Below are 24,110 nucleotides of genomic sequence, written 5' to 3' on the forward strand. Positions count from 1 at the left end.
TATATCCATGCAGGATTCAAGCTGCTGGAATGGAAGGGAGAAAAAAAACGAGGTACAGCAACAGATAAGGGGTACGATGATGGGGAGCGTTTGGGCGACCCGACACTGGGCACACGCACGCTCGCGCCTTTAATGCAAACATCAGTACTACAGGGAAAAACATTGAAAACGATTTTTTCGCGGTCATGATTGGAACACAGCTACACATGACAACTCCCAGCCCAACAGCGACACAGCCCGGGCGGTCGGAAATGAGGAAACCGACAACTACATCCTGAAGAATTCCAGCCACTTAGCATATAGAACCTATCGATATCCGTATAGATGTAAATATATATCTTGGGAAGTTAGACTTGATGCATATCAACAGTTTAATGGACAATTTCTTATAAATAAAATCAGCGGAGAGGAGAAAGAAAAAAAAGTCCATTTTACAAAGAGATCCTCGAGATCATCCCGCAGGAGAATTTGGTCAGCTCTTTCTAGAACGCAGCTCCAGGCCCCAAATAAGTGGAGTGGAGAGTGGGGGGTGCTGAGGAACTCTCATCATACAATTGTTTTGTAACGCAAACACACACACAAGACAGACAAATGACTATATAGCTCATTTACAAGTCGACTACCAAATTTGTACACATTGTTGAGATGAGACCCTATCACGGAGCCATTTTGATTCTTTTTGATACCATCTTCTCTTCTTCCGCTTTGTGTTGGAGAAATTTTACAAATAGACCACCCCACCCTCACTACACACACGCACACTCACACACAATTCACACTCCTTCTCCAGCAGCGACACGTGGGCCAGATCTTGTAGCGGAGAGGTGCTGCGTGGCGGCCCGCGTTTATTTCGTGGACAGAATGAGGGCGACGATGAGCCCGTAGAGACCCAAGACCTCGGCGAAAATCAAGATGAGGATCATGCCCACGAAAAGTCGCGGCTGCTGAGCCGTGCCCCTGACGCCCGCGTCGCCCACTATCCCGATGGCGAAGCCGGCCGCCAGCCCGCTCAGGCCCACGCTTAGGCCGGCCCCCAGGTGGAGGAAGCTCCTTGAACACGGAGACAGAAAGTTTTATTTAAGTTGTATTCTTGACATTTGCTCTGACATTATAAATAGTATTTGTATTTTATTCAATTTTTTTAAAAATTCAATTAATCCAGTGCAATGTTTTCTCTTCAAAATTTGTTTCATAAAAACGGGTGACAAAATTGCATGGAGGTAAACTCACTTGTAGAGGGTGACCTGCTCTGTGATGCTGTTGGCAATCAGCACGGCGACGACGAGGCCGTAGATGGCGATGATGCCCGCCATGACCACGGGGATGATGGACTTCATGATGAGCTCCGGCCTCATCACCGACATGGCGGCGATGCCCGTGCCGCTCTTGGCCGTGCCGTAGGCCGCTCCCAGGGCTAGCGTGGAACAGGACAAAACAAAACCAGTTAGGATTTGCAGACGAGACATCGCGTCCGAATGATGAAATGTGAAAAAGTCTCGTCACTTTCAGTTCCTCGCAAAAATCCAGCATGCTGACACGGGGGGGAAGTAGACGATAGTTCCTGTTCCAAGATCATATCACAATTGGATTTCAAGCCTGAACTTGACTTGGCAGCCGCAAAAGACAGCTAGCAAATTGCTCTTTTTTTTCTTCTTCTTCCAATCAGACAGAAAAAGCACAAGGCCCCACGCATGTGCCTGCTTGAGAGCATTACAAATACCCAGCTTAGAAATTAGTAACCAAATAAAGCTGGTTCCTACGTGGCTCAGTCAACACGCTGCATTGCTGATGTGGCCTCTGATCAAAAGACACGGAGAAGTGCACGGGAGCTCTCTGCAGAACACTTAATAGCATCTAAAAGGCCTCAAGAGACATCTTGGGGATGCTCTCACTTAACTCGTTTCGTGTGGCAATGTGTTGAGAGCTGGCGTAGCCAAGGTTAGCCGTGGGATAATTCAACTACTGATACTTAATTCAATACATTGAGTGCACACAATGCTTTCCATCGGAGGAAAGAGATCTTATTGGCGCTAAATGAATCGTAAAATCCAAAAAGCACACATTATGTCGACTGAAGCTTGTGAAGCCAAGCAGAAACAGCAGGTAATGTCGCCACGGCACCAACTTGATTAGTTCCGCTTCTCTCTCTCTCCCTCCAAGAAAGCGCAAACCCCTCACCCCACAGGATGCTAATTCCCCAGCTGTCACTTCTCGACATTGCTCCTAGCGAGCTAACTTCTGATCATTTCGGTGTTGCAGCTCCCTTGCGGTTTAGCCTAAAGACCGCAGAGTCCTGTTTCATGTCCATAAAATAAAATACCTGACACGTTAATCAAACAGACAACGCGACAAGGTATGCCTCACAAGAATTTTTCACAAGACCAGTCAGATGGCTGGTACGAGTCAGAAGGCTCATCATGTGATTGTCATGTGACTTGGTATCATTCTTGTGAGCTACAAGGAAGTTAGCCCTCCGAACCCAGTTCCTTAACGACAGTTCATGATCTACTCAAGTGGCTTTGTAATATTCCTAATTTTTACCCCCCCAGATTGATTCAACTCTGACAGAGCGTTTAAAATATGGCCTGTCCATAAAGTCAAGTCACTGATTCCCAATTAAATAAACCACAACTAGGACTGGATTAGCTATGATACACCAAACTACACGGCGATCTTGCATAATTATTTTGTGGTGCAGATTAGAACAATCGTTCAATCTGTTTTGTCTACAGGGGAAGACAATCTACTTCAATTCCAATGTCATAATAATTCTTCATTCTTCTGACGTTCACGTGGAATTTTGTGGCCAGCCTCTGTGATATTCGTCAAACCATTTAAGGATTGTACTTTGTTGATTCTAATACATTATTTATACGAGTGTGTGAATTTATTTTTCAGTCTGTTTAAATTTAGATTCATTTTGGTGGACGTCATCTGTTAGCTTTAGCACTATTAGCTTGACTGCCTGCTATACTGTGATACAACTATTCAGCTACGACTCGACTAAACCGAAAACAAATGTTTGTTTTTTTTTATTAAATTGAGCAACTGACATTAACGAGCTAGCTTGAAGACCAATTTCACGGTTGTCATTTCGAGAGAAACTTGGTGGAAGCTGTTGGCGTAAAATGACAATAAAAACACACACGTCGCCATTTTGTTGAAAACAACATGGTTATATAAAAAAAAAAATAAGCATAATATTTTGACGAGAATAAAGACAAGCTTGAGTGATAGTTACCGCTAAACACCATCGCCGCAGAGGCACCCATCACTGCGAAGAACGAGGAGTATTCGGGACTTTCGGCCGACATGGTTCCACAAAAAAATACGTTTAAAAAATGACAGCAGAAAAGGAGCGAGGTGACTACGTCGAGTGAAAAGGGGAAACCCAAGCGAAGGGCTTGAGTAGACGGATGAAAAAGGCAAGGCGCGTCTCCCTAAACTAGCAGTAGCTCGTAACGAACCTCAGTCACGACTCTTGTGATAAATACCGGGTGCAGAGGCACAAAATGGCGAAGCGGAATGTATCACCTGACCAGTCTCGGGGCCAGCAACGTGTCTATTTACGTTAAGCGAACATTAGCTGATAACGTATTCCACGGAAAATGTCTAAAACGGCGTTTAAATTAAAAATATATTGAAACTATCTTGCACTTTGGACAAAATACACATTTTTGTGGCTCATTTGTTGAAGGTCACCCCTATGTAGGAGTCCGTTTGGTACAGTCCGCTGCAGGCGTCCTTTGGACCGTTTGGAGGCAACATCAGCAGAATCAAATCATTTAACATCTTTGACAGTTGTTTTCACAAAAAAATGAAGAATATATGCTTATGAATTTTATGACTCTTTCTACTATTGTAGCTTTTTGAGCCACGGATATTAGTAGTGACGTCTTCGTTTTTATCTGTATGACTGCATTAAACTGCCCCCTGGTGGCAAAGGCGTGCACATCAGAGGGAGCAGCACAATGAATTGACTTAGCTGATTGAAATGCGTTCACACATATTCCTGCATTTTACTCTACAGTGCAGCGGCGGGTGCTTTACAGTTGGCTGTGACATGCTGCAACGTGGGGCATAGGAGTGAGAAAATTTGAGGCAGCATGTTGACGTGGGGCGGGGGGGCTGCTGAGAAATCCCCTCTCCTCCAGGCGGCTCAGAGAGGGGATGGGGAGCTAGTGCGTGCGTCAGAAATCGCCTCCTCTTCCTCCATCCTTCCTCCTCTGCAGCCCAGTCAGCACTAGAGACCCCCCCCCCCTCCCCTCCACCTTGTGTCACGGCAAAGCCCCATCACACGTCACAATTTCACCAGCAGCACAGGCCTTCTTTTTCAAGTGGCTGCAAGATAAAATAAATTTGGATGGACAGAGAAGCCAACATTTGTAGCATGACTGTCCTTGTCAGAGACTCTGTAAAGGGGAAATGTGACAAATTCTCACAAGGGCATGATGAGGTCACAGTAGTACTCTAAAAGCAACCCCCCCCTCTCACATGACAAATAACTGCTTCTTTAAGTCTTTATTTTTAAACGGGGGGCTAGTGGAGAGAAGAAGCCCATCTAGGGTTAAGCCATAAGCACCTTATTGCAGGGGATACTGGAAAGCATGTTCTTCATGAGATGCACCAGACCAACACCCAAAGCAGCAGCTAAATATAGAAGCGCATGCGTGATTAGCAGAATCCTCAATGAAGAGTGGAGCCTTGGCAAGCCAGAGTCAACGACACTTATCGTAAAGTGGGAATTACGACGCCGCTTTATCATCCCGGATATTACATCTCACAGGATGCATTACGCAGCCACACCCACTGCAAATGAATTGGCTCTTAATAATCATTGTGTCTAATATAACAATGGGTAATGTTTCAATTGTGGTCATATTGATTTGTTAAAAAACACCCCACAGGAAGGCCGAAGTCCAAAATCCATATATCAACCTCGGAACTAAGAGGCAGGTGTTAAAACTTTAATATTTCTTACATAAATTCTTTTAATCAGTTAATTTCAATACTGTAGCTCAGACTCCCTCTAGTGGTGTGCCAAAGCATTGCTGAAATCATTTTTTAATCTGTGCATGGCTCAAATAATTGTATTAAATGTTGACTTCCTACTTTGTGTTAATGCCAAACCCAACACGTTACACAAATACAAATTCTATTTAAATGAATAAAAAAAAGGAATTACCAAAAAACTGCAAACTGTGTACATAATTTCCAGTTATGCAGTTCAGTCAGTAACTTCCCTATATAGACAACAAAAATAGAGGTGAGTAAATTCTTTCCCTGCACGTGCACATATCTATTTCCGTGGACTTACAGTACTATATTAACAATTTAAAAGCGTCATTAAGTTCATTAAAATTGTTGCGAATAAAACAAGACTATCTCACGGAAATAAAATTGCAGTACTAACTCAGAGAATGAGTTACGAGCGAGGCACACAAGCAGATACGGATTAAAGGTTTAAATTCCAGGTCAGCTGACCTTAAAAGGCATCTGGCATACTTCAGGGAGTGAAGGAAAGAAAGAAGACACTCGATTAAGTGCTGTATTATGACATGGAATTCACCTGTGACATTTTAATAGACATTTTATCCACACATATCAAAAATCAAAAAGGTTGCAGAAGTGAGACATTTTCACCAACACGCCTCGATTCACAAGGACGGAAAATCCAAACGGTAAGCGGAGGATAGTTAGCATTGCTTTCAAAACAAATAGACATTCATTAAATAAAAAAAAAAAAAAAAATGGCTTGCTTAGCTGTCAGTCTCTCGGCAGCTTTGGCATAATAAACAGTGCAAAACGGCAAGTCTCATCACAAGCACATAGCTCATACTAATCCACATTACTATGATATTTGAATCTGGTTCATCCCACATTTACAAAATACTTCACGGTTGCACATTATTTGAGAGAAAACACGACTAACACGGCCATTTTGTTTCGGGATCTGCCACAATCTTGGAAACATCACGACACCGAACGGACATTTAGATTCACTAATTTAATTGCTTCCGCTCAAGATGCATACAAATGTAGCACGGAAAAAAAAAAAAAAAAATCTCACATTTTGGACTTTAACAAATACAATCATGGATTGATATTATGAAGGACGGCTGAAGTTGAATTTGGAAAATCTCTGGACGTACGCTTTTATCCCCCTAGTCTCTGTTGTGGCTTTTATTTGCGAGTAGAGTAGAAGAAGTGTTTACTGTTACGGAAAAGTGGGCGTGGCATTATGTTGCCATGGTGTCCTGGAAGCCCCACGCTTCCAGCAGGGACACCTGGAAGCTCTCGGCGCACAGCGGCGGGTTGTCGAACGTCGTGCAGCGGCCGGTACGCCCGTGGTTGAGTTCCGAGTCGATGTAGAGAGCGTTGCCGTCGCCGCCACCTGGTCGGAGAACATATATCCGACTTTAAAAGAATCTGGCAAAACATATTTTTGGTTTTTGCCGTCTGCCACTCACCAACAATGATGGAGTCAAAATTCCCAGCCATGAACATGGACGTGTTCCTTGAGTTGAGGTTGAAATGGCGGGCGGACAGGAAAGGCGAAAGCTCGCCGAGCGCCTTCTCTGGCTGCTGCAAAGTATCGGCGTCAGAATTTTGGCTCTCGGAGGCCTCCGTGTCGTCGTGAACTTGATTCTTAACGGCGGAGGCTAACTCCGGGTGACGGATCACCACCCACTCGTAGCGCTCCATCTCTGGCTTGAGCTGGCGACAAACAATTTGGATTCAGTTAGGAATTGTCAGTGAGGATGTGTGTTGAAGAAAATTCATCCTGAGCTCAAATAAATAATAAAACTAATTCACAAATTAAATACAATAGCGCAGCATCAGCTAGGGGAGTATGTAAGCGTCACACGTTGACTCATGCTGGTGTCATGTGATGCCAGGATGAAGAAAAAGCAGATCAGGTTACAGCTGTTCCGGATCTACCCACGCTTGAACGTGTGTGCGCAAGATGGTGTGCACAGCGCTGACAGCCCGAACCGTGGTGAGTAAATAATTCACACAAAGGCTAAATATGAGCCTTTCTATTTTTAGAGCAATAAACTCCCGAATTGCAACAAACTGTTTCTTTTTTTTTTGTCCAACATGACTAAAAAATTGGCTCCTGAAATTGAGACGTTTTTTTTTTAGCAAATTGAAGCCAATGACGCCTAATTCAAGAGCGTCAAAAACGAATACACAGCACCCTCTGCTGGCCATAATGCAAAACTGCACTTAAAAACCAACAACTACAATTTAGACATACCACGCAAATAAAATGATTTGTGGCCACAAAATACTTTTCTTTTTTGCAAAGTGAAGAAAAACAGTTTGTGAAAAGAAGGAAATTCAACTAACCCTAAAGACGAAGCACTCCCCTGTGCCAAAGAAGCTCAGCTTGTTGCCTCCCCTCTTACGTTCTTCCCAGTCGGTAGACAGGAAGGCTCCGCACACCTGAGCCCAAAGACGTGACATCGTGATTCACTTCATCATGTTTAACATTTGTTTGGAAACTTCCTTACATCGCCGTCTGTGGTTCGGATAAGGAGCAGCGTGGGTTCGTAGCCTTCGCAATGCTCGTAAAATCTGCGAGAAGAAGTGACGGTTAACCTCTGGTTAAATGTACAAAAAACTCAGCGTACCTGTTAAGGCTGCAGCCGTGGGTGGAGGTGGTGAAAAGGAGCTGCGGTTGGCACAAGGCGAAGCGCTCGGGGATCCACGACCAGATGTCACGCATCTCCTTAGCGCTAACGATCTCCGAGGAGAAGGTGTCCGGGTTAAGCGCCAGCTGCACGTTCCTCCTGGTGATGCCGAGGGAAGCAAAACAAAGGAAGCGACGCTTGGTCATCCACTTGCAGTTCTCGTGAGCGCTTTATAAGTTAGCAACATATTAAGAAAGGAAGTGAATGTATGGAGATGGGAGACGACAGGTGAGAACCCACCTCAATCTGAACCAGAAGTGGCGGTGAGATGGAAAATGTATAGAACAAGGCAAAGAACAATTAAGGAGGAAACAAGGCCAGCATGCAAAACAAACAAACAGCTTGAAGCAAGCACACTTGACCTCTTCGTTTTACCTCTTCTGCTTGACAGTGATGCCTTTTTGCTGCAGGGACTTCTCATTGGTGAGCTGCAGCAAGGTGATCTCCTTGCGGCTCAGCAGCCGGATGGAGAAGGCCTTCTCCAGCAGCTTATCGGGCGTAACCACCGAAGCGATTCCTTGGACAAAAGCCTGAATGTCCGCCCTGACTTTGGCGGAATCCTGCTGGTCTGCCGTCCCCGCCGCAGCTCCCGCCTTGTGTTTCCGGTAGAACTTGAGTACCGCTATGGCTACGCGGTAGAGAATCTTGTAGCCCTCCACCAGATAGACGTCCAGGATCCGAACTATGTGGCTGAAGGGCAAGTCGCCCAGCACCCATCGCTGCCAGTCCGAGTAAACCTCCATAACATCCCGGGCCGTGGCGACGATGAGTTTATGCGCCGGCGCGCAGTACTTATTCGCCAGGTCCCCGAAAGTCATGCAGCCCGACTCGTAGGCCAGAAAGGTCTGGTCCAGGAGCCGCTTACCCGGCTCGTTGCAAGCCAGTATGCGGCTCACGTGCTCGAAACACTGAGCCTCGTCGGCGCTAAAGTGCAGAAGCAAAGAAGTGATGGCCGGCAGGGAGGGGCAGTGGGAAATGTCGGGAAACTGACCGGCCAGGCAGTTGATGATACGGTGGGCGGAGCCGACGGCGTCTGCTTTCAGGCAGTAACGCGGCACGGGGTTCTCGTCCACAAAGTCCGGCAGGGGGATATTGGTGGACGGCTTCTTGGCGGCCGCGCTTCCCATGAGGTCTCGATAGACTTCCGCGTCCGGCGTCACCGTGCGGCAGGGGATGCTTTTGATCAGCTGCTGGTACACCTGCGCCCGAAGTTTGTGATTCTTGGCCCAGTAACCCTGGCGAGCCATCTGCTTAAACTCTCTCAGGTCCTTGCAGTCCACCTTGGTGGGCCCACTGCTTTTCTCCAGATCCCCCATTTGGGTGAAGTCCACAAAGGTGCCATAGTCCTCTTCGGCCATGTTGGGAAACCGAGTGGGGTTCACGGAGGCTATGACTAAACGCCGCCTCCACACAGCTGATCACCGGCTTATTCTAGTGAGAGCCCCATGACTGTCGCTGCAAAGAAAATGGGGAGGGGGGGAAGAGAATTTGAGAGACAGCCTAATCCAATCGGGTTGCACAAAAATATCTGGGAAAATTAGATCAAGTGAATCTGCGCTGCAACTGGAATGCAGCTAAATTTATATTCGTTTTTATATTTTGCCCCAGAAACAAACATAAGGCTACAAAAAACTACACTAGATGTTAAAAACATTCACAAGCAGCATAAATAAATCTTGCAGTCTCCTGCAAATTAATGGAAAGAAGTGTCAACCACCTGGTTGCACCAACATGAAGCTGCAAAAATGCAATTAAAACATTTTAGGCAATAAAATCCAAACGCTCATATAATTAGGTAAGGTGCAATAAAAACGAAGCTGTCTCATTCATTCTTGTCAAGTTAGCCTTGTTAGCATGAGCTAGCAGCAAGCTGCTCCTGTCAAGCTGGCACAAACTACCAAAATTTGAAACGCATAAGCCTACGCCCTATGCATACACACAAACACACAAACCGTGCAAATATCCGCCGAGACACAAAATAACTTCGTAGAAATGTATCAGCTAACAGTTTAGCATCGGCTAGCAGAAATGTCACCTACAGCCACACGAATTTGCAGGGCGCTTTCAATGAAGAAACCGACTCGAGTGCATCTAAGCCCCGGTATCAGGAAGCAGCAGATAAGCGTCTTCAAGAGTTTGAGCGTGTTTCGGTGCAGAAAAATGCCGACATTACTCCTACCTGGATGCAGATGTCTTGAGACGTCAAGCGGAATTCATGAAGTCGCCTCGCGCATGCGCAGTTGCTCCTAAAAGCTACTTTGCTTCAGGGTCCATTTACAGTTGCACGAGAAGCTCAAGAGCTCTAATGGACTATTTATTTTTAGATATATTTACTCCACACTAAAGCTCTTCCACGCACCTTCCAAGACCAGAAGCAGTATTTTTTATCTAAGCTACTTGTTTACCTCCAGGCTGTCTAATTGGATGACAGTTGGACAGGAAGCGTCCTAATAAGGCAACAAAAGCTTCCTTTGTGCTCAGGTCAAAGTTACCACCAAGACTAACCAGCCAACACATGACACTTATTACTGATGATTCAATTGTGGAGAACCTCCGTGCAACTTGCAACAACTTGTGTCGCTCCATGACGTCATTCATTTTTTAATACTGTACTGCAACTCAGTGGATGGAAACATAATCCTTGTCAAACGGTAAATTTATGATTTTTAGATATTTGTGGGAAAATATCATGATTGTGCATGCGTGACGGCGAGCGAGACAGATGGGACCAAAGCCAGTAAGCCTTCATGGCCTAGCTTATGTAGGTTTATGCTTGTCAAATCTTTCCGCTCTCACTCATGGCATGATATCAACTAGGAGTGAACAAATATAAAACAACAACTATGGATGACTCAAAAGCATTGACATCTGAATAGATTTTGGATTTCCAGCAGTTGGTGCTTTCAGCCAATCAGAGTTCAGGATACTTACTACTGCTTAATTCTAAAAAGGGAAGGTGTGACATATGGGCCTGGAAGTAATGACCTTCTGTGTCTACTTTCTATTTGTGCTGGAAAGTGTCATTTGGAAAAATAAATAAACAGCAAACATACTTTTTGTGATTGGTGCTTGGAGCATCTTGTTATCATTTCACAGCCCAGACTTGAGTATGTTTCACAGTCCTGAAAGAAAACTCCGTCCCCCTATAGCGTGGGTTCCATTGTGTCCGTGAAAAGCCCCAGTGCTACAGTGGGTATTGTTTCCCTTAAAAAGGGGAGTCAGGTTACCACGGCAACCACAGGATGCCCACCCATGGGTCGCGAGACAGAGAAAGGGCGCTGCCAGAGAAGGATGTAAAGAGAGCGTCGGCAGACAAAAAAAGGACTTTCCAGACTTCATTTATTTTGCTTTTTTTTTTTTTTTTAAGTCTGTATGTTTTGCAAACAGGCCTGATGGAAGCCTGGCAGAGGGTAAGCCGATCTCAGGAGGTTTGGCGTGTGTGCATGTGGCTGGTCTATTATAACAAGTGTTGACATCTAGATCATGCTATTCACAATTTGCTGACTTGGCTTTTTTGGTTTTTATGGGCCTATTGAAATTTCTGCCAAACACACGAGGCTAGATTATTGGCCAGCCATGCATTTGCATAACATAAATATATAATTAATTGAAAATTTGATCTTGTCTAACACAATGATGTACAGTTCGATTCATCCTGTGTTTGGCAGTGAGGCCCGACAGCTGCATAAAAAGGAGGTCATGCGTGTTGCACTGCGGCCACGCAGGTAAGACTGAGCATCATCAGATTAATCCTCACAGTTTTCAAATGCAACAGATTTAGCTCAAATAACTGAATGACTTTATTTGCATATGACGTTGTAGACAATTTAGTTAATACATGTAATTTAATATAATAATATAATTCTTTAATAAAAATAAAATAATCATAATTATTTTATTTACCCTTTAGTCACTTAAAAGTGTACTTTGGGTGAAATCTGGGCGTTTTTAAAACAAAGAGAATCGATTAATTGCTGTATTTTGGTAAAACACCGCTCTCTTGTGGACACAAAGTATATTGCAGCTTGAATGAATGATTCCCAAACATTGCTTTCTTCTTATACAGTACTATATTTTGTAAGACTATTTATTCCAATAAAATAAATTAAAAAAGGCTGTTTTTGTATTTAAATATAATTGTATTTCCATACAAATCAATCTGTAAGATGATTTTATTGATCATATTCAAGATTCAGGATTGAAATGCTCATCTCACCTTGCGTTCTCTAGTGGTTGCCTGGTGCTCTGCCTTGGTGTGTCTGCCTTCACTTTGCTGCTGCAGACATTCTGGGTGCCTCTTGAAATGTCCGCACATGACCCTGCTGGGAGGTCTCCTGCTGACGACCCGGGTCAGCAAGGTCCTCGTTTTCGTAGGCTGGCCCTTCGCTTGGAAGCTCTTGGTACTCAGGTGCAGCGGCTGAGCAGAGAGCGAGATGCTACCATGACCTCAGAGGCTCTCCAGATGCTTCTACAGAGGTAATAATAATAATAATAAAATAAAAATAAAACCAATTTATTATTATTATTAGCTTTCGACAGGACCAGCAAGGCTTGGCCCGTTTGGTGGAGACGGAACTAAAGAGGGTTTCCCAGAAACTGGACCAATTCAATCATCATCGCTTGTCTCACGCAGTTGCGACACGTGAGAACCACGCATAACACTTTTTTAAAATTATAATGGATTAAAAAAAAATCTTCATCTTCCTAGTAGGGCACAAAGAGGAATGTATGGTGCCTGTAGATCCTGCCTATCCACTATGTGCTGAGAAAGTCGAGGTGACAAAGTGTTTTTTTCTCCAAAAAAAAGTGTATTTATCATTTTGATGGATTTCTCATTTATTTAAGTTCCTGCAAGCCAAATGGCAGTCAGACCCCTGCTACGCCTTTTACGGCGTGGATGGTACCACCTGCTCCATTCTGACTTACCTCAGTCAAATAGAAAACTTCTGCCCGCCTCAACCTGGACGGAACCACTCTTCACCTCCTTGGCATCAGAGAGCCCACAAAGACACAAAGAAGGTATCAGAATTTCAGTGAAGACTCCACTTGCTTGACATCCCTACACCATTTTGCTGCATTTCACGCAGGCAACGATAAGGACGACTATAAATTCACTCTATGAAGTCATCAGTAACAGCAGCGGCCCAGCACTTGGATTCATGCGCTCCAGAGTGGAAATGATGTCGGAATGCTGGAGACAGGCTGCCCTCAAGATGATGCAGCAGAACAAGACACATGCATCCCTCATGAGGGTTTGAACATGCTTGTCGTCACTGGTAGAGACAGGGGGGCGGAGCCACAACGTGTTTCTATTGACCTGTAGGTTCTGCTATACCCCGGTGCTCTCGCTGGACCTGCAGGCCAACATTTCCAAGCCACGGTGGACACAGGGGGTCCTCTTGGAGAGCTGGTCCAGTGGGCAGACCTTAGCGCCTGTTTGACTATCTTGGGTCACAATGTGATCCTCACCACCTCGCAGCATCACCTCCACAGGTGGGCAACCAAAACCTGGAAAGTAGAATTAGAACATTTGAAGCAACTGAGCATGTTTGGGGATGGTCCAGACTGATCGGTGCGGCTCCGGGCCGAGGCAGCTGTCCCATCAAGGGGCCCCTGACCTTTGACCTCATCTACACCGACTATCACGGTCTTGCTCACCTTCAAGGAGCCATGGGACTGGCTTTCCAGCATTACCAGTAAGTTTGTCCATTATTTGTAGGAGAGAAATTATTCTGAACGTATGCTTCTAAAATTGTACTACAGATGCCGCTTCAGGATCCTGGACTCGTTCGGCACCGAACCAGCCTTCAACTTGGCCAGTTACGCACGTGCCCATGGCTTTCAAACACTCTGGGGTAGCTGGGGCCTTCAACCTCTGCAGTACATGACGATGTTCCGTAAGTGTGTATTTTATGATTCCCTCAGAGACGTTCACGTATTCTCATGGTGAGAAATAATTGTTGAGGTGAAATCCACTGGTGGTCCAGACAGAACTTTCAGTGGAACACCTCGCCTTGTCACCTTTCCTGGCCCGTTGGCAGATGGAGACAAGCTGGATGTGCCGAGATGAGTCGCTTTTCGTCCCTCGGCCTGGAACGTGTTTATTTGCCCTGCCGAAGGAGAAGAGAGTGATAGATAGGTTTAAAGACTTTGGACAGATGGTTTATAAAAAAAGAAAAAAAAAGGGGGATAACTTTCTCTGTCTCACAGCCTGCGGGGCAAAAATACACATAGGGAATATATTATATTACATTACATTATATTTTAGAATGGTTTAAGCGTGTGCTTCAAACATTGACCGCAAGAGGGCGACAGAGCAATTCAAAACATCAATTCACCGTCAATTTCGCAGTGTAAAAATTCCTGGGTTTGAATCTGTTCTGTTTCTTCCTCCATTCAAATCAATATGTTTGATCACGCACTGGACATTCCATTAGGTCCATCTGCACAAATCAGATTTCTTTTTGTTTATAGCTCATACACCTGATAACTCCTTCCTGGGCTTTGTAAGCGAGGACGCGCAGAGAGGCCCGGAGTCGGACCTCAGCAGGAAAGAGAAGATTGCCGTCATCTACGGCAAACAAGAGTACATGTGGCAGGTAATGTAAACAGTAATTTTTTTAATTTTGCATGGAAAATCATGCTGTCTGGCTTCTTTTGTGAATATTTCAGGGGCTTTCAGAGTATGTAAAGGTAATCAGTGAAGAACTGGAGACTCACGCTACAGTTTACCAACCTTCTGGACATGTCTCCGCTTTGCCAAGCTATGTCAGAAATCACGGCCTGCTCTCTCAAAAGCAGTTCTTGAGACTTCTCCGCAGAGCCAAGGTCAGACAGCAGCCATTGAAGTCAACAGTTAGTGGAGAACATACTCACCCCCGCCCTGACAGGTTTTTGTAGGTCTCGGTTTCCCCTACGAGGGTCCGGCGCCCATCGAGGCCATCGCTCTGGGCTGCGTCTTCCTGCAGCCACGACTCGACCCGCCTCACTCCTCGGACAATAACGATTTCTACAAAGGCAAACCCACAAGTAGAAAGGTATGGGTTGGGATAAAATACAATCAATTAATTTGAATAAAAATAACTTTGAATTGCAGATCTCCTCCCAGCACCCGTACGCTGAAGAATTCATTGGTAGACCCCACGTGTGGACTGTGGATGTGACCAATGAGACGAGAGTACGGGAAGCGGTCCGAGAAATTCTACGTACAGAGGTAGCGCAAAATACTTTTCCTTTACGTGACATGAAATTAAATTACATTGAATTTGCAGGTGAAGCCTCTCGCTCCTCGAGAGTTCTCCTGTGAGGGAATGCTGGAACGGGTTCATCATTATATCACACAGCAGGTTACGTCTTATTCACCAAGCGGAAATGTTGACATATCATTAATCAGCCCCAATGTGATTTTCCAGAATTTCTGCACTCCATCAATCGTCACGTGGCCGCCGGAAAGCACGCTAAGGGTGCACATGGGTCCCCTCGGGCAGTCATGCGTCAGCGTGTGCGCCCGTGCCTCGCTGGTGTGCGAACCTTCTCAGTTTCACCGCCTCAACAACCCTGAAGTCTTTGCAAGGTTAAATTTGTTATGATTTTGTTGACCGATGGATTCGATTCGATTCGATTCGATTTGATTCGATTCGATTCGATCTTAATGTAATTTTGCAGGCTTGCGATCGATTGTTCCAGCCTGGCCCGGGACGTCGATCACATCTTGCCCGCTTACACCCCGTGGGGTCGGCACTGTCGCCTGCAGCAAGAGCCGCTATTGTTCAGCTGTGCCGGTTCGGACTCTTCTCACCGCCGCTTGTGTCCGTGCAGAACTTACCAACCTGGACAGGTTGCACTCAGTCCATAATCCACTATACGGCAATGTTTCAAATCCTTTACACATATTTAATTGTTTTTTTTGCTATCACTGCAGAATATTTGCTTAGTTGTGAAACTCCTCTTTGTTTTTGTTTTTATTTCTGTGTTATACTGCCCCTGGTGGCCATAGTGTGCAAACCAAAATAGTCTGCCTAAATTCATTAATTTAATGTAAAATATGAATAATGAATTTATTGCTTATTTGTTAAAAATAAAATACACCAGAAGAGGATTCGCCATCTCTTAATTACAGTGAAAGCTGAACTTCTGGATCACGCACAATTACAAATGAATCATTTGCATGGTTCTTTGATTCCTGGTGGGCTGTAAATGATGGGCCGGGGCCTCTTAGGAGATAGTTTGACAGCCTAAGTGATGAGGCTCATTATGGAAGTGAATCACGGATAACCTCTGGATGCCTTTGGGTGGTCACTGCCATATGAGCGTGATTATATTGTGTCATATGAAACGCCACTTCCCAACTGTCCTGGCTTTGTTTAACTTACAAGCCCCGCCCCCACCACACTGTTTGTCTTTCCGACACATATTCTGTCAGTCAAGGCCGTTGGTAGATTTTAAAATTGAAATGTGGCTCTGGAGCACAAATGTGAAGATGCCTTATGATAAGGTCCAAAATCCAGGTCGTAATAAACCCGGGTGATTAATTCTGGCCCGACACGTTGCAGCTGTGTTGGCCAAAGTGGCGTCAACAAATTTCGCTTTTTCAAACTGGAACCGACGAGAGATTTTTCCCGGAATTGACATTTATTGGCCAAAGGGGGAGAATCTTTTTCTGATGCGCTCCGGAATATATTGTCGCAGAAGGATGGAGCAAAACGATGATGTCATCATTGGGCTCTAAAGTGTAAACAATGGTGCTGATTACTTGTGGTCACTTTATGAATTATATTTAATTGTGCAACCAAAGGAGGAAATCAAATTTTTTTTAACTTGTGAAACTTTATATTAGCCATCTCGGAACGACCATGTTATCCAAGTGCCAGTTTCGTGCCACCTCGTCCATGTTGAAATAACCATTAGACGGTGTGAAAATAAGAGATGATTGATGGAGCCAGCCGAAAAGGAAACACCGAGTGAGGTCACGTGCTGACAGGCAGCGAGGAATGTTGACGCTCCAGGTTTGGAAATTTTACATACGGGACGGGAAGTTTTGAAGGAATGGATTTTGCTTTCACAAAGTCACACTTGGCAGCCAAGAAAAATGAAGGCTCTTCGACAGGATTGCCGGAAATTTCTTGAACTGTAAAAAAAAAATTGCTAATTCCTGCATAATTGCTTGACCCCCAATTTTTGTCTATATGGACTCATGGCAATGCTAAAAAAAATGACTGAACCAGAAAATGCTGATTCGGACAAAAGCCCAATCAGTGTGTTATTTCCGAAAAGGAGATAGCGAGGGAAGAGAGTATTTTAATCCCGTACATCTGCTCTCGTTAAAAAAGCTCTTCTTGACGTGCCAAGATTGTAATGAACAACTAAAACGCTCCTCGATGGAAGCCAATAAAATCTCCTTACTGCTTTCTCAAGATGGAGGCCATCATGAGGGAAAAGTCCAACTTGCCTCCCACGAAATCTTTTTGTCATCTTTCATCCCACACCTCGAAAGTGCCTTCATTTTCTGGAGCCTCATAAATCCATTCTTATTGTCCCATAAATGGCTCCTTTTGGGGTGGGATTTTTAGTGAGGATGGAGTGGCAATGGGCTGTGCGGCGGGGTGCCGCGGGGGGGCAGCGGCCCCCACCTTTTGATGTCTTCTCGCTGCAGGCACGCCTGCACATATGCGGCACGGTGCTTACGCCACACACGGCTAGCGCGTTAAAAGCTAGCAAACGGCATTTCTGCTTTCACTCAAGAGTCACAAGATGGCGAGCAGGGTGGTTGGCATTAAAGCGCCGCCGCCGCCGCCGCCGCTTCCTGTGATGTCATAAAAGCCGCCCGTGCAGGGGGTCCTTTAAAAGTCTTGTTCCCCCTCCCTCACGCCTGATCCTGACCTTTTAAAAAGTCAGGAATGAGGCCTTTTTTGTGGTATTAAATTGGAATAACAAGACCTGATGTTTTAATCTGGGTGGTCATGTGTTTTTTTTTCTTCATGTGGATTTTATTAACGCGTGATGTCACTTTGGAGTTGGATGACAACCTGAAGGAAAAGTTAGTCCAAGGTGGAGATTTTTTTTTTTTTTTTTAGGGGAAGATTGACTTCAATCTTTTGCTCCCGCTGGGCCAATTATTATCGGAGAAGATGAGGGAGATGATAGCGAAGCAGGCAGCTGGAGGCCGGTTACCACGGCGATGACAGCCTGCAGCCCAGGTGCACAGGTCCAGGAATGTTTGTGATGCTGCTATCTCCGCAGACAGATGAGGGAGCTACCGCAGGTGCGTCGAGGGCGGAAGGGGAGATCTACCACGATAAGGAGGCGGTTGCCACGGCAAAACATCACGGCGGCCATCTTGATTTTCCTCCAGGACTCCGCCCACGTTTTCTTTTCTTGCACCTGCGAGATCGCTACAAATGCCGCCTTCTTTTCTTCCATTCTCACCTGGGAACATTCCAAGCTAAAGCTCTTCCATCTTTGAGGCGGCATCACTCAGCACTTGGTGATAAGCGACACAAAGGGGGCCTTGCTGAAGCCGCGAGACCCCTAAGCGCTGCTGGGTGGAGCGAGAAGTGGAGAGTTCCTCCTCCCCCCTCCCTCTCCTCGTCCCCATTCCCAGGAGTCCTCCATCATTCCCGCTCGGCCGGATGATGACAACCCTGTCAGTGCGGATTAAGGGGGGAAAAGTGGCGGGCATCACCTGGGGCAACGATACAAGCTCCGCTATGACCATCTTGCCTCACTTGAAACCAATTTGGGGATTTGGAATCAAATGAGAAGATTGAATGAGCTTCCAACTTCTTGATGATCATCTGTCATCAAGTCACAATGAGCAAACATCTGTTTTATTACGTCGAGTGCGCCAAAGCACTACTTTGACATGACCCCACCAGACAAAAGTGCTACAATGTGTAAAATTGGTTAAATAGAAGAAAAATATTCCAAAATTCAGAATCTGTGAAGTCTTTTTTTTTTTTTCCCAGCAGCCATCCCATCCATCATATGGAAAGCATCAAGGCTCATTCCTTCTCTGATTCTAATTTACACTGACGATTCCCGAGCTTTTCTACGACTTGGTCAAATCTGGAAAATTCCTCTTCATCCGCTAAGAATCTGGAACGTGTCATCTCGACTTTTACAACATCCCGCTTTAACGACTCGCCGTATCGCCGTCTCTCTCGATAGAAGCTCTCCGGAGTTAATCGCCGCCGATGGAAACCTCCGAATGTGGCGCCGCCTCTTTGCTAACACGTGCTTTTCAAATTTGAGCGGCTCACGATGACATCACCGATGAGGCTCCGATGTTTGGGTCGAGGTCTGGTTGTAATTCGCAGGTCAAGGCTAAAAGCAAAAGAGCGAGGGGCCTTTTTTCCTTTCAACTTTTTTTTTTTTCCCAGTCACTTTATATTGCTATTCGATTCATGCAGCAAACAATTTGACTTGGATTTGAGAAGATTCAGATGGAGCACTGATGAATTGTGGGAGCGAGGCAAATAGGCCGGGGTTTGGGGGGTGGGTGGTTGGTTTTGGGTAGATGAACGGAATTGCGAGGCTGGCACGGAAATGTGTCTTGCTCTTTGGTGGGAGAAAAGGGACCTGGAATTGATTTCATGGAGGAGCGGGACACAGAAGGAAGACAAAGTGGGTGTGTTTGTTTGTGTGAGGATGAGACAGCGTCCGGTGTGGATTTAGTACAAGGGGGGCGGGGTCACACACAATGGATGAAAATATAGCACCAGCCAAATGGCACAAAGACTAAAATTTTCATCTAAATATTACATTTCGATATATATTAAGATTCCCAAACAAGTTCAGGTGTTGAGCTCCATCAAACAAAGCTAATAAATTCAATTAATTCATCAGGAGCCAAACAATGGAGTCTCCCGTGGACCACATCAAAGTTTGGATCATTACAATACCAGACCACCATTAAACTTACACACACACACACATGCTGGAGGGTACTTGAGCACCACCAAGGTAGTTTTGAGAATCCCTTTGCAACAAAGTTTTTTATGACATTCAAAAAGTGTCTCCGCAGTTCCTTCGCTGGCTCCTTTCCCTCCTCTTGGCATGAGCTGTCTGCCTTTTTCAAAGGCTTTTGTGTCCAGCTTTTCTTCTCCTTCATTTGGTTTCGCCCAAAAAAAAAACTTTTCCCATAGCACGGCTTTCTCACCACCACCACTAGGGGTTCTTCCATCTCCTTCCATACAGGTATCTTCTGTGAGAAGACTGAAGATAAACCATATTTTTTCCATTATTATTTTCAAAATAAAATGAGAAAAGTTGTGAGAAGAGATGAAAGGCAGCACGGGCAAACAACATGCGGCGTGTGGTCCTCGGTGGGGGCCGAGTGACGCCATTTGTTCCTCGCATGTGTTGCGGCGGTGTCCTCACCTCCGGCGAGCACATGTGCTTTCAATCCACCGTGCATGGATGCACTCTTTGGCTCCATCCGCATCTTCACCAAAAGTTTGTAACTCAAATTAACTTTCCCATAGAGATGAATGGGGATGCCATTAATCCGATCTTCTCCATTTAGAAGATGATTACTGTGCATGATACGTTCTCGGTCTGGTATCTGTGGGACGACATTTGCTTCTCATTGACTTCCACCTTCCTCAGTCTCGGGCCTCGCCTTGCACGGCATCTCCAGATTTTCCTGGTGGCAATTTTGAACTCGCACTCTCCCATTTCCCTCACACATATGCAATCTTGCACCTTTGGCCTTCAAGTTTTTTTTTTTTTCCACGTAAGAACTTAACCAAGCATCAAAGCGCTCGCAGCTGGGATCCAGAACCATGACCTGCGACCACAACTCTAAGGAGACTTCCTCTCCAGAGTCACATTAGAACTCTCGTCTAAAGCTGAGGGCTATAAATCTTCGATCAATAGAAAACGACCCTCGTAAATTTGGAATTCAATTCAAATTCATTTTCCGCAATCAATCCAACCTGATGTTAAACAACTCTGCGAAATTATCCATTGGTTTCCAAACGAGACGGGGCCGCTACTTCAAAGCGATCGATTACCTCAGCCAAGCATGCGTGAAATCACGAGACATCGTTTCGGAATTACGGCGGGCGCTGGCGACCTTTGACGAGCGAGGCCGTGTGCACGCACAGGCAGAACCAGACTCCGCCCCCTCCCCCGTTTGTGTAAGCCAAGACTCAAAGAGCAGGAATGAGGACGGAAAGAAGCGAGAACAACGTTGCGATGGCCGCCGTGGGCTGGAAACAATTTGACAAGAGGTGGGAGTGGAGGTAGGGATGAATTTAAAACAAATTCTTCCCAGCACAGCCATGTGGCCCGCTTGACCTGAGCTGCCCCCTCCACAAATTCACACCCTGCATATTTGTTGAAAAGCATTTGGCAATCATCATTTGGTGTGTTGCTGGCAATCGCACAATTTGGACAATGTGTGTGTGCACATTTCTAACCTGCTGTTGAGTGTTGTCATCTGTAATCACTGCCGTTCCAAAGCTGCAGGTGTCCCCGCCACCTTCTGTCCATAACTTCTTTTTCCCCTTTCAAGAAGGCTTGAATTACCACAAAGCCACATCGACATCCAAAAGATGCCAGGAATGCACGTATGCATCAAAGCGGGAACATTTAGACATTTTTCCCAAGTGAAATTAAACAATAGGAAAGGGAACGAGAGTCGAAAGGAATGCCTGCACCTGTTTGGGGACATTTGGGTGAAAATATTTTTCAAATAATGCATGCAAATCCAAAATTAACACGCACCACCACTCCTGGATTTTTTACGAGAGAACATGACACCGATATTTTCATTTCTGAGGTCGGAAAGGTAATATTTAAAAAAAATACATTTGATCAATAAACTCAAAGGTGGTGCACATCATGGCGAGGGTCCCTAAAAACACTGGAGGCCAAGAAGTGAAATCGAGCCTAATTCTCAGGAATGCCGCTTCCGTCTGGACACGTCGATACAAATAAAGTTTATTGTGATAGTGGCGCTTCAACCTGCAGGTCGGGTAATGAAAAGAAAACTGGCAGAGCTCCCGTTGGGAGAAAACAATAAGCTATATAAATGGCTGCCTATACGATAAATATGCAATCCTTGCTTACCTTTGATTATGATTTCCAACTTTTCGTGAGAACACCCAATCTGTAGAATGTAAACAAATTGAAATTACAATCGTGTTTCAGCACCGATATTGATAGTTAAAACAATCCACGGACGATTAGCTGAAACGAAATCATGCGCGGCAGATGGGATTGCAACACAAATATGCGATGTCATTTTTAAACATCAGGTTTTTTACAGCGTGCATGACCCTATAAAGCAGAGGGGAGGGGCGGGGGGGGGGGCATTCGGGACTGCGTGGGAGAAAAGCTGCAAGGTGGACACGCATGAGGAGAGGTGTCAAGATAAACAAAAAAAAAAAAGAGCGAGCCAGAGGAATCTTCTGGCGAGGAGATGGACGTGAGAAAGCGGCTGACGGGGGGATGTCCGAGGCTTTGCACGCATGTGGCAAAAAAACAGCCGTGGACCACTTTGGGGGCTGACAGGAAGACATCACATGCTGACTCGGGGGAACGTTCAACATCTCACCTCGGAGCACATTTGAAGTGTACACAGCTGTAACCTCCAGCAAATAAACATTTCAAGTGACCCACCCCTGCACAATTTCATAACTGTCAATTATTTGAGGCTTGCACGATAAATAAATATAAAATTAATAAATAAACTTGATCTCCTCCAGTGAAGCATAAATGAAGCTTCATGTCGGGCGACCTCGACATGACATCTTAACAGCCTTCTGTCTTTTTCACTTTTTTCAACCCCCCCCATCTCTGACTGTTTACAGAGACCACCGAGCTGTTAACAATTGCCATTTAGAAACAACTTGTACGCGCTTTCACTTTACGAGGACGCTGGGATTCATCAACGCCGGGCAGCAAGTATGCAAGTGAAGCAAACACCATTAATCAGACAAAAGGGCCCTTTTAGCCTTGTGACCCCTCCGTGGAATAAAACGAAACAAGGGCGGCGACTCCGAGCCACGTTGCACTTGGGGTCCTAGCACAACATTCCAAACGAAACCCAAAAAACAATGCTAACTATGTTATTGCGGCGAAATGACTCCGATATTTTTCTCGTTGCACAACAATCAAAATATTATTATAACGGGAAAACGCTATTATTTGATGTCCAACAGGTGGAACTCCAGAAGTGTCCATTGGGTGTCTTTTAAAAGTGAGGAAAACAAAAAGATTAACCATATGCACTTGTAAAAAAACGGTTTCAAACAACGTCATCCGAACATTACGATGGATATTAAATAGTCAAGGTCGTGGAGTCCAACTTCCCCAGATGTACAAAAGGTCTCAATGTTTTTTGCAGTCTGTCACTTTTGTGCAGAGGATAAAGAATATATACTTTTGGTCGGCGGCGTCATGCAGTACCGGTGCCGTCCACCGGGGAGGTCACAATTGTGCCATCCTGGCGCCGGGCTTGAAGCTTTGCTGCACAGGAAGCAGAAGCAGGAAGTTAGGTTTCCGCAGATTTTATTGCCGAGGTGCCAAGATGTGACATAGACTCTTTGGAATGTGTTAAAAAAAAAATGGCCAGTCCAAAACATTTATTGCTCAGTAGCTCTGCCATGGAGAGCAAAAATTTAGCAAGGTCCATAAAGCGGGTCTATACGTACCGGCGAGGTGTTCTCCGGCGAGTGGCACCTGTCATCCAAGCGTGCTTATTTGCTTTGATACGTGGATACGTCGGCCATATTTTGACAGGTGCGGGGGCTGTTGTTGAAGTAAGAAGCCCGAGTCGGGTTGACACAAGGCCCCGCTTGTCCGTAACCCCGCCCCCTCTTCCCCCCCCTGAGGGAAAGTGCTCCTCGGCTCCCTGAGGAAGCTTCGGAGAAGGCTTCGTTCTTCACAATGAGGAATTTGAAAATTGGAGTGCGTCAATAGTGTGATTATGAATTACCTCCAGAGGTTCTGGGATCATCACGTACGTTTTGTCTCCTCACACGACAGCTGCTTTCACTCACAGCGAAGACGTGCGGCCCAAAAAGCGAGATCCAGATCAGACCTTCAGCGCTGAATATTTATGATGCAGCCCTTACAAAGATTTCTTGCCACATTTTTTGCGGTTTAAAAAAGGAGGGGGGGGGGGAGTTATATGTGTGGTTAGACACACACACACAATTGAGCGTATGCTGGAAAAGGCGGTCGAACTTTAAAGCCGAGTGGTAATGAGGCTCCATTTAAAAGCCAACGAAGCTGCGCTGGCAGCTTATGAAAGCAAGTTCGGCGAGTGCTGGAAGAAGAATGTGGAGGCGTCTTTGGATACTTTTCCAAATCCTCAAAACAGCTTTTCCAAAAAGCAGCTCGGCAAAACCACGTGTAAAAAAAAAAACTGGCTAACACACACGAACAATTTTGAAGCCTCCTTTG

At 45.4% G+C, this 24,110-nt stretch overlaps 3 protein-coding genes and 1 long non-coding RNA gene across 4 annotated transcripts; 1 reads left to right on the forward strand and 3 right to left on the reverse strand.

The window, feature by feature from the left end:
* Positions 1 to 65: 65 nt before the first annotated feature.
* Positions 66 to 3,508, reverse strand: atp6v0cb (ATPase H+ transporting V0 subunit cb). Its single transcript, XM_049759169.2, has 3 exons — positions 3,242 to 3,508; positions 1,231 to 1,414; positions 66 to 1,050 (listed from the first exon to the last, which is right to left on the reverse strand). Exons 1-3 carry the CDS (start codon positions 3,312 to 3,314, stop codon positions 846 to 848), a joined length of 462 nt encoding a protein of 153 aa, XP_049615126.1. The 5' UTR covers positions 3,315 to 3,508; the 3' UTR covers positions 66 to 845.
* A 2,026-nt stretch (positions 3,509 to 5,534) lies between these two features.
* On the reverse strand, positions 5,535 to 10,042 carry tbc1d24 (TBC1 domain family, member 24). Its single transcript, XM_049759124.1, has 7 exons — positions 9,877 to 10,042; positions 8,073 to 9,152; positions 7,638 to 7,796; positions 7,518 to 7,581; positions 7,354 to 7,449; positions 6,471 to 6,717; positions 5,535 to 6,394 (listed from the first exon to the last, which is right to left on the reverse strand). Exons 2-7 carry the CDS (start codon positions 9,053 to 9,055, stop codon positions 6,240 to 6,242), a joined length of 1,704 nt encoding a protein of 567 aa, XP_049615081.1. The 5' UTR covers positions 9,056 to 9,152; positions 9,877 to 10,042; the 3' UTR covers positions 5,535 to 6,239.
* Positions 10,043 to 10,888: 846 nt separating this feature from the next.
* LOC125991330 (alpha-1,6-mannosylglycoprotein 6-beta-N-acetylglucosaminyltransferase B-like) lies at positions 10,889 to 15,795 on the forward strand. Its single transcript, XM_049759172.2, is given in 16 exon segments — positions 10,889 to 11,107; positions 11,366 to 11,422; positions 11,928 to 12,173; positions 12,227 to 12,473; positions 12,543 to 12,716; positions 12,785 to 12,949; positions 13,021 to 13,190; positions 13,262 to 13,393; positions 13,461 to 13,594; positions 14,172 to 14,296; positions 14,370 to 14,525; positions 14,588 to 14,734; positions 14,794 to 14,910; positions 14,969 to 15,043; positions 15,110 to 15,270; positions 15,363 to 15,795. Coding segments are annotated over 15 exon segments (2,265 nt in total). The 5' UTR covers positions 10,889 to 11,107; positions 11,366 to 11,396; the 3' UTR covers positions 15,553 to 15,795.
* LOC125991335 (uncharacterized) lies at positions 12,028 to 23,482 on the reverse strand. Its single transcript, XR_007489239.2, has 6 exons — positions 23,357 to 23,482; positions 23,112 to 23,171; positions 21,771 to 21,810; positions 21,119 to 21,205; positions 12,624 to 14,706; positions 12,028 to 12,165 (listed from the first exon to the last, which is right to left on the reverse strand). It is a non-coding gene; the product is annotated as an uncharacterized lncRNA (long non-coding RNA).
* Between the last annotated feature and the right edge of the window lie 628 nt (positions 23,483 to 24,110).

This window comes from Syngnathus scovelli, chromosome 21 (assembly GCF_024217435.2).
Source record: "Syngnathus scovelli strain Florida chromosome 21, RoL_Ssco_1.2, whole genome shotgun sequence".
Taxonomy (NCBI): domain Eukaryota; kingdom Metazoa; phylum Chordata; class Actinopteri; order Syngnathiformes; family Syngnathidae; genus Syngnathus; species Syngnathus scovelli.

Bases quoted from the DNA above. Each gene is read 5' to 3' on its own strand.
- atp6v0cb (XM_049759169.2), bottom strand. From the start codon at position 3,314: ATGTCGGCCGAAAGTCCCGAATACTCCTCGTTCTTCGCAGTGATGGGT. The intron at 1,415-3,241 runs GTAACTATCACT...GTTCCACGCTAG, and splicing joins TGCGGCGATGGTGTTTAGCG to CCCTGGGAGCGGCCTACGGC. The intron at 1,051-1,230 runs GTGAGTTTACCT...TCCGTGTTCAAG, and splicing joins GAGCAGGTCACCCTCTACAA to GAGCTTCCTCCACCTGGGGG.
- tbc1d24 (XM_049759124.1), bottom strand. From the start codon at position 9,055: ATGGCCGAAGAGGACTATGGCACCTTTGTGGACTTCACCCAAATGGGG. The intron at 7,582-7,637 runs GTACGCTGAGTT...TTCTTCTCGCAG, and splicing joins CACGGCTGCAGCCTTAACAG to ATTTTACGAGCATTGCGAAG. The intron at 6,395-6,470 runs GTGAGTGGCAGA...TTCTCCGACCAG, and splicing joins TTTTGACTCCATCATTGTTG to GTGGCGGCGACGGCAACGCT.